This window comes from Penaeus monodon, unplaced genomic scaffold (assembly GCF_015228065.2).
Source record: "Penaeus monodon isolate SGIC_2016 unplaced genomic scaffold, NSTDA_Pmon_1 PmonScaffold_245, whole genome shotgun sequence".
In the NCBI taxonomy this organism is placed as follows: Eukaryota; Metazoa; Arthropoda; class Malacostraca; order Decapoda; family Penaeidae; genus Penaeus; species Penaeus monodon.
The window spans coordinates 49,809-59,808 of NW_023654697.1; the positions used below are offsets into that span (position 1 = coordinate 49,809).

General features: G+C 38.4%; 1 protein-coding gene across 1 annotated transcript; it reads right to left on the reverse strand.

The window, feature by feature from the left end:
* Positions 1–3,243: 3,243 nt before the first annotated feature.
* LOC119570321 lies at positions 3,244–4,228 on the reverse strand. The gene has a single exon (XM_037918115.1). It carries the CDS (start codon positions 4,108–4,110, stop codon positions 3,523–3,525), a length of 588 nt encoding a protein of 195 aa, XP_037774043.1. The 5' UTR covers positions 4,111–4,228; the 3' UTR covers positions 3,244–3,522.
* Between the last annotated feature and the right edge of the window lie 5,772 nt (positions 4,229–10,000).

The following is a 10,000-nucleotide window of genomic DNA, read 5'->3' on the forward strand; positions in this document are numbered from 1 at the left end:
TTGTTAACATATGGACTCGTTTGCACATTTGAAGAAATCATGTTGTTCTTGTGGCAAGACTAACTTCCCCCCGGTTGACTGCAGGGAACCAAGGCACCCCTTTTCTGTTTGGTCAAACTGTGCCACAAGCTCCTGTACTGTCTATATATGCATGTTTGTGTGTGTGTGTGTGTGTGTGTGTGTGTGTGTGTGTGTCTATATATGCATGTGTGTGTGTGTGTGTGTGTGTGTGTGTGTGTGTGTGTGTGTCTATATATGCATGTGTATGTGTGTGGGGTGTGTGTGTGTGTGTGCGTGTGTCTATATATGCATGTGTATGTGTGTGTGTATGTAAATATATATATAAATTATATATGTGTACACATATACATATGTATTTATACAGGCATATACATACACATACATATATTTATATGCATACACACACAGACACACATATGTATATATATACATATACATACACATACACACAGGCTAATGGCATTACGGAACGTTTAAATAGATCCATTCTAACCATTTTGCGTCAACTGATGGACGACAGCAAGGACGATTGGGACATTCTTCTCCCCACCGTCCAGTCGGCCATCAATTCTACCTATCACTCTTCCCTGGGCGATAGTCCGCACTTTCTTCTCACGGGACAGGACAAGCGGCTGCCTTACGAACTCCTGGAGATGAGGCCGCGTCCCCTCTATGCGGACAATTATGCTGAGTATTTGGTTTCTCGGCAGCAGCGAGCGTTTCAGCAAGCAAAGGCGTTCCTGACCAGGTCTCGTGACAGAATAATTGAGTACCAGCATAAGATCGCTTGTGCGAAATCTATCGGGGTCGGTTCCTTGGTATTTAAGAAAAATCATGCTCATACTACTATTCGGCCTAAGCTTAGTCCGTTATTTGTGGGTCCCTACAGAGTTGTGGCAGTAAAGAACAACAAGGCAGAGTGCAAGTCTGTCGCTGATGGCTCTGTGCAGTGGTTCCATTTTGACGTCCTGAAGCTGGCTGATCAGTATTATGAGTGTCAGGAATCATGATTGTCCTCTCATTAGTCATCCTTGCTTTGATACATCATTCTTTTCTCATTTACTTGCACTAGTCCTCGAGAGTTAGCGAGTTCGTCAAGTATATGTGTTACTCCCGTAGGGTTTTGTTTCTATCTCTATACTTAGCTGCGATTGCATGCTATTACCTGCACCGCTCATTCTAGGACAGACCATTATCATCCTATTCATTTTCTCTTGTAACTGGTTTGTGTGATATATTCTTTATGCTGGTCGTGTGAGTGGTGAGTGATATCTGGCTCTCCCTTCCAGGATGCTGTTGTCCATATTCTTTGTGGCACTCCTCATGGGAGGAGACTCGCATCGCCTGCCGCGTAACGTGAAGGACGCACCTGGGGCTGTGGTTGAGGACCTTGGGAAGGTTTTCCCTATAACAAGCCATGTGGAGGTCCGGTTCTCGCTATTGCCACTCCGCAACGCGTCCAAGCTCATGCTATACCACAGGGACCAGTTAATTTCTCTTCGTGACAACCTTACCATAGATCCTTCTCTTGATGCACATGACATTCGCCTATTCAATCGTATCTTATCATCGACGATTGCAGAGTTGAATTCTTTCGTAGGGCCTCTCACTCCTACAGGTAGGGCCCGGCGAGGATTATTCTATTTTGTTGGCAGTTTTGCGCACGTACTTTTCGGAGTTGTGGATGACGACACTCTTACATCCGAATTAAGGAAGTATAAGGAAAGCTTATCGTCTGTAGTTCACAGTTTCGACTCATCTGCTCATGCTGTCAACACGCTCGCGCACAATGTTCAGGAATTAGCTACGGATTTTAAGGCTGTGCGAGGTAAGGTCGGTCAGATTGTAGGCACAGTAAACAAAGTTTCTCATCTTACCTCATTAACTTTAACTGTTTTTTCATATCAGAGCACAGTCAACAAAATTACACAGCGATTGAATAGTTTGGCAACAGCCCTCATTCGTGCGGCGCACGGTGAGGTGTCGCCTGACGTGATTTCGCCTGTTGACATGGGCGCGGTACTTAAGAGGGCATCTTCATTTTCTGTCAAGACTCTTTTCCCTTTAAGACAACGCACTCGGTTTTACGCTAGCCTCAAGTCTTTCCTCACTGCCTCTGGGCTGTCTGTTATTATTCCAGTGCGTCCTTCTACTATCTTTAGGGCGTACCGCGTACACCCCTTCCCACACAAAACAAACAGTTCATATTACATGGTTCACGTGCCTCACACATTTATTCTTAGAGAGCTAGGAGGTCATGCTCTATCTTTCCCTTCCTCTGACTTCTTAAGACTCCTGTTTGAAGCCTACCAAGGACACTTTCGTGTGCTTTTCTTCACCTTTACCTTCATCTCTTCAGACTCCATCTTGTGCTCGTGCTCTTGTTTCAGGTGGCTTGATCACCTCACTCTGTTCCTTCGAGGAGGTGAGAGATCAACTCTCGCCTTTCATGCTCAGTCTTTCGCAGGCGACACTGATCTATTTCTATCAATCAACGGCCGCCACAATTGCTTGCGAGGAGCTTCAGCCAGATAGGTTATTGCAGGAACCTTTGTCCTACCTCATCACTGTGGGTTGCGTTCTCTGTCATTAAAAGTTCCGGCAATCAAGTCCTTCGTCACGGATGTCACTGCAGATCCTATAGCGATTAGGCCGGCGCTCCTAACCTTGCCGACAATCAACGTCACAATCCCGGAGCTGCATCTACGGCACGTTAGTAAGGCAAAATTCAATAATAAACATAATTAAAATATGAAAAATACATGGTATGTACAAAATTAAACGAAAATGATAAAAAAAAGTTAAAAGGCTAAGACAAATAATCAAAACCATTGAAAAATAAAGCTTATTAAAAAGTACTGACGTCATTGACATCGCTAAAAAGCTAAAAAGACGATGTCAGTAACGTAAAACATGAATAAAAACATTTATATGGTAAAATCATAAAGATCAAAATACAAATACATACAATAAAAAGACAAGTTTACAATATAAAAAGGACAAACCCCGTCATGCTCGTCTATAAATCGAATAAAAAGCTAAAATTTAAAAAAGAACAATAAAAATGACGATCAAAGTGAATAAAAACACTAAATAAAATAGTACGGAGGCAACCTTTAAGAACTAAAACAATAAAAGACATCAATCATTACTTAAGAGAACGAAATAAACACAGAAAACGTGATACACTCGACTTAGAAAATGAGGTAAAATAAAGGGAAACTTAACTAAAAGTGAGCAGGGGTAAAACGCTAATGAAAATAAAAAGGAGATCTGGACACCCCATCTGGATTCTGCTGTGTCTCTCTGAGGCGAGGTTTGAAGAACCTCCACAATCCTCCCATAACCATGGGTCGAAGCAGAAAGCGGAGACAACCTGAAACAGAAGAAAGGTTGGCCTGAGCCCCGTTACTTGCCTCAATAGACTAACATAGTGCAGACAGCTGAACGTGTCTTGCACATTAAATCATAAACAGACAATACAAACAATACAAAAAGGAGTTAGTGCTGCATCATCTGCTCATCTGGGTGCAGGTTTCTTGAGGGTCGCGTGTCTCGGCAGTCACGCCTATCGGCATCAAACCCTGGCTCCATCACCAGAGAGGTCAGCACAGCAACCCAAGGGTCGTTTGCGTCTGGGTTTGGCGGGTTCGGATCATCTCTATCATCATCCTCTTCTCCATCACTGTCACTCGTGCCATATGACAGTTCTGCCGGTGGATGATAAGCCTTCAGGTGATTCAGGTGGGCTTTTAACTGGACTTCTGTTTCGAGGTCTTCAATCTCAAAAGCAACTGGACCTAGTCGTCTCGTAATCCTGGCAGGACCTCTCCATTTCCTGGTGAGAGGAGGTAGACTGCCCATCTTGTGCCTGTGCTCAAAGTACCACACCAATGCACCTTCAGTCGGCTGGAATTCCACCTTCTTTCCTTTGTCGTACTGCTTTCCATAGACTTGACGTGCTTCCTTTGAGGCTTTCACAGCTGCTTGACGGGCCTCTTGTAAACGTGCTTGCAAATTTATGTTTTCATCAAACACGGCTTCATTGGTGAGACCAATCTGGAAGTTAGCATGGCGGCCTGTTAGCATATACAGGGGTTGCTCTCCAGTCGTCCGGTGAATAGCCGAATTGATCTGCAGCCGTAACTCAGGAACAAATTGGTGCCAGGTTCGTGGGCGATCATTCACTAATGTGGTAAGAGCAGACTTCACCACATGATTTGTACGCTCAATCATTCCATTTGCTTGAGGATGGTAGCGAATGGTGTAGTGGTTTGTGGCGTGTATTAATTTAGTGAGTTCCTGGAACATGTTACTTACAAACTGGACTCCATTGTCGGTCTGGATAACCCTAGGAGGGCCAAAGAGGGTTATCCAATGGTCCAGAAAGGCTCGGTGGACAGTGGCAGCAGTAATTTTCCTCAGCGGTATGATCTGCAAATACCGTGAATGCTGGTCTATGATGGATAATGCCCAGCGGACTGGAATGCTAGGCCCAAAGTCCATAATGTCCATCGAGACTCGTTCCAATGGAAATCTAGCCAAAGGTGTGTCAGCCATAGGAACTTTCTGCCTGTCATCTCTAGATTGTTGGCAAATCTCACAACACTCGACATAATGTCTTACATCTTTCAGCATGTTTGGCCAGTAGAACATTGACCTTGCATTTTGAAATGTTCGATGGATACCTGGGTGGGAGGCTAGTGGAGGCAGGTGCGATGCTTTTAATGCCGAGTTTCGGAGAGTGACTGGAACCACTAGTTGGTAAGTAACCCGATCTGGTAGGTGCTTCAACCGATAGAGAACACCTTCCTTCAGCTCAAAATCAGCAAGAGGAAGAGGAAGTTTCTTTGCTGGTACATTTCCCCCTTGCAGATAAATGTAAATCTCTGCAAGCTGAGGATCTGCTTTCTCTTCTTCTGCTAGGTTTTCAGGTGAGAGCTCTGTGATTGTCAGCTTTGCAACTTGTCTGGACAGTAAATCTGGGACTTTATTCGTGGGACCCTCTTTGTATCGTATGTTAAAATTGTAAAAAGACAAGTCATGGGCAAACCTCGTCATTCTTGGAGACTTAGTTTTCCTGCTGAACACATATACCAAGGGTCGGTGGTCGGTGTACACTGTGAAGCGCCTTCCATACAGATACGAATCAAAAGTTCGGACTCCTTCCACAACCGCTAGGGCCTCCAAGTCAATAGCTGGATAGCGAGTCTCTGCATCCCGGAGCTTCCTGCTAAAATAAGCAACTGCATGTGGTGTATGGTCGTCATCCCTTTGCATGAGACAGGCTCCTAATGCGATGCTAGAGGCATCAGTGTGAAGCTCGAATTCCTTGGAGAAGTCAGGCTGGCGTAAGACAGGAGCAGAGATCAGCTTATCTTTCAAAGTTTCAAATGCTGCTTGTTGTTCAGGTCCCCAGGTCCAAGCTTGATCTTTCTTCAGCAACAGATGTAATGGAGATGCTAGGGTCGCATATCCAGGAACATGCTTCCTGAAGAATCCTGTTGCTCCTAGGAAACGTCGAACTTCTCTAACTGTTCGTGGTGGAGGTGTGCTAGAGATAGCCAACACCTTATCTCTGTTTGGGGAGACTCCATCAGGTGAAATCGTAAAGCCGAGGAAGTCTATGGTTGTCGCAGCAAACTGACACTTCTCCATGTTAAGCTTTAGGCCAGCCAATGAGAGCAACTGTAAAGTCTCATCAAGGTGTTGGAGGTGCTGGTCAAAGCTGTGGCTGTAGATGATGACGTCATCTAGGTAGGCTAGGGTATGACGTCCCAGTACTGATGATAGGACGACATTCATTGTTCTCTGGAATGTGGTTGGAGCTGTCGATAACCCAAAAGGAAGACGGCAGAACTGGAAGAGTCGGTAGCCATCTGAAAATGCCGTCTTTGGCCGGTCGGATTCTTCCACTTCCACACTCCAGTACGCAGCACGAGCATCTAGTGTGGTAAAGATGTTCTTTGGTCCCAGTTCATCGATGAGTTCATTGATAAGTGGCAGAGGATATGTATCTCCCTTGGTCACTGCATTCAAGCCACGGTAGTCAACACAGAACCTGAGACCTCCGCCCTTCTTCTTCAACTAGCACAACTGGGCTCATCCAGGGTGATGTTGACTCCTCAATGACCCCTGTACGAAGCATGGAGTCACATTGCTCTCGAATGACTTGCCGTGTGGAGTGAGGCAATCTCCATTGTCGGATACAAACAGGCTTTGCTTCTCCTGTATCGATTTGATGCTTAATCTCAGGAACTAACCTACCGCTTCCTCACCACCATCAAAGAGCCCCTTGTAACGACAAAGCAGTTCAGTCAGCTTATGGCGTTGGGGTTCTTCAAGGTGGCCTAGATCTGGCTGATCTGGGTGATCATTCTGACATGCATCATGCTCCAGGAGTTCGGCGGCTTCGCAGGTGGCAATGGCAATGGATGGCGGTAGCTGTGCGTGTTCAACCTCCAACTCATCATCATTATAACCGAAGTCCTCCACTCCATACTGTCGATCAAAGCCATCCTCTTCCCACCCAAAGTCGATACTGTTACCATCTTCAAGGGAATCAGACTCGACAGGACAGTAGTTGGGCCTGGCGACGACTTCCTCAGGCATTTCGGGCAGGTGTTGAGATGGGTCATTGCTGTAGATGGCTTCTACCTGCTCAGCTGTTCCAAGGCGTGTTCCATTGTGGAGAACCATCTGTTTGGGCATTGTGTTCACCACCCACACGGAGCACCGACGATCCTTTACTTTGGTGACAGCATGGGGTAGGAGAAGTCCTTTTGGCATGGTTGGAATTACAAGGACATCACCATCGGTTGGCCCACTCCGCGAAAGAGACCCTTCTACAAAACAGCCACTGTGAGCTGCAATATTTGCACGGTGTACAAGATGCACTGCTGCAACTGCCGGGGAATCTTGGTTAGACTCTGGTGCATCTTCACTGGCAACTTCTGTGGGTGACAGGGGTTTGATGCAGCAAATCTTGAGAGACTCTGCATCAGTGTAGACAACTGAGAACGTGTGTCCCTGCAGAGTAATGGTGGCATTCCCAGTTAAGCCTTCAGAGGAGAAAGTAAAGTCCAGCCGCCTGAGGAGATCCATCCCAATAAGAATGTCACCTGGGAAGGAAACGTCAACCACACTGGCCTGATGTATTAATCATAACAATAATGATGATAAAAGTGAGAAAAAAAGAGAATTTTGATAAAATTTGAATATTATTATTATTATTGTTATTATTATTATTATTATTATTATTATTATTATTATTTTTATTATTATTTATTATTATTATTATTATTATTATTAGTATTATTACTATTATCTTAATTATTAGTATTATTACTATTATCTTAATTATTAGTATTATTACCAAAAAATATATTATAACTGTAATAATACCAATAATAATAATAAGTATAATAATAATAATAATAATAATGCTAGTGGTTATAATATTGTTATTAGTATTATTATTGTTATTATTATCATTATTATTATTTGTACTGGTAGTATAATTGCAAAAATAATTATTATAACAGTAATAATTACAGTAATAACTATACTAATTAAGATGATGATATAAATAATTATTATAAAATCGTTATTATTGTTATTATTATTGTTATTACTATTATTATTGTTGTGGTTATTAGTATTATTGCAAAAATATATACTATAACTCCAATGATTGCAATAATAATGATAACAATTGCAATAATGATGATAATAATTGCAATAATGATGATAATGATGATAATGATGATAAGGATGATGATAACGATAATAATGATGAAAATTTCATGATAATGATGATGATAATAACAGGAATTGTCTCCATATATAATATAAAAAAGGTAAAAGAAAAACATTCCCAAAAGTCGAAAAAGCGGCAAAATCTAGCGAAAGCCTTTTGAGAGTATACTCCGAAATGACGTTTTTTCGATTTCTTTGGTGATTTCGGCAATTATTAGGGTAATAATGATAATAATTACCAGAATTGTATTAATCATAACAATAATGATGATAAAAGTGAGAATAATGAGAATTTTGATAACATTGAATAATAATAATAATAATAATATTATTATTATTATTATTATTATTATTATTATTATTACTATTATCTAATTATTAGTATTATTGCCAAAAAATATATTATAACTGTAATAATAACAATAATAATAATAAGTATAATAATAATAATAATAATGCTAGTGGTTATAATATTGTTATTAGTATTATTATTGTTATTATTATCATTATTATTATTTGTACTGTAGTATAATTGCAAAAATAATTTTTATAACAGTAATAATTACAGTAATAACGATACTAATTAAGATAATGATATAAATAATTATTATAAAATCGTTATTATTGTTATTATTATTGTTATTACTATTATTATTGTTGTGATTATTAGTATTATTGCAAAAATATATACTATAACTCCAATGATTGCAATAATGATGATAATGATGATGATAATGATGATGATAACGATAATAATGATGATAATCATGATAATGATGATGATAATAACAGGAATTGTCTCCATATATAATATAAAAAAAAGGTAAAAGAAAACAATTCCTAAAGTCGAAAAAGCGGCAAAATCATGCGAAATATAGCCTTTTGAGAGTATACTCCAAAATGACGTTTTTTCGATTTCTTTGGTGATTTCGGCAATTATTAGGGTAATAATGATGATAATTACCAAAATTGTATTAATCATAACAATAATGATGATAAAAGTGAGAATAAAGAGAATTTTGATAACATTTGAATATTATTATTATTATTATTATTATTATTATTATTATTATTATTATTATTATTATTATTATTATATTACTATTATCTTAATTATTAGTATTAATGCCAAAAAATATATTATAACTGTAATAATAACAATAATAATAATAAGTATAATAATAATAATAATAATGGTAGTGGTTATAATATTGTTATTAGTATTATTATTGTTATTATTATCATTATTATTATTTGTACTGGTAGTATAATTGCAAAAATAATTATTATAACAGTAATAATTACAGTAATAACGATACTAATTAAGATAATGATATAAATAATGATTATAAAATCGTTATTATTGTTATTATTATTGTTATTACTATTATTATTGTTGTGGTTATTAGTATTATTGCAAAAATATATACTATAACTACAATGATTGCAATAATAATGATAACAATTGCAATAATGATGATAATAATTGCAATAATGATGATAATGATGATGATAATGATGATAATGATAATGATGATGATAACGATAATAATGATGATAATCATGATAATGATGATGATAATAACAGGAATTGTCTCCATATATAATATAAAAAAGGTAAAAGAAAAACATTCCCAAAAGTCGAAAAAGCGGCAAAATCTAGCGAAATATAGCCTTTTGAGAGTAGACTCCAAAATGACGTTTTTTCAATTTCTTTGGCGATTTCGGCAATTATTAGGGTAATAATGATAATAATTACCAGAATTGTATTAATCATAACAATAATGATGATAAAAGTGAGAATAAAGAGAATTTTGATAACATTTGAATATTCTTCTTCTTCTTCTTCTTCTTATTATTATTATTATTATTATTATTATTATTATTATTATTATTATTATTATTATTATTACTATTATCTTAATTATTAGTATTATTGCCAAAAAATATATTATAACTGTAATAATAACAATAATAATAATAGGTATAATAATAATAATATTAATAACCAATATTAACCCCTCTGACAAAAAATGAGTATACTGTTGAGAACACTAAAGATTTTGTTAATGATATAACTGCTTTGAAAATCAATGAGCCTGTTGTTATGGCCAGTGTAGATATACAATCTCTTTTCACAAATGTCCCATTAGAAGAGACCACCAACCTTATTGTGCATGAACTCTTAAATTCAAAGGAATACCCTCATCACCTGAATGAA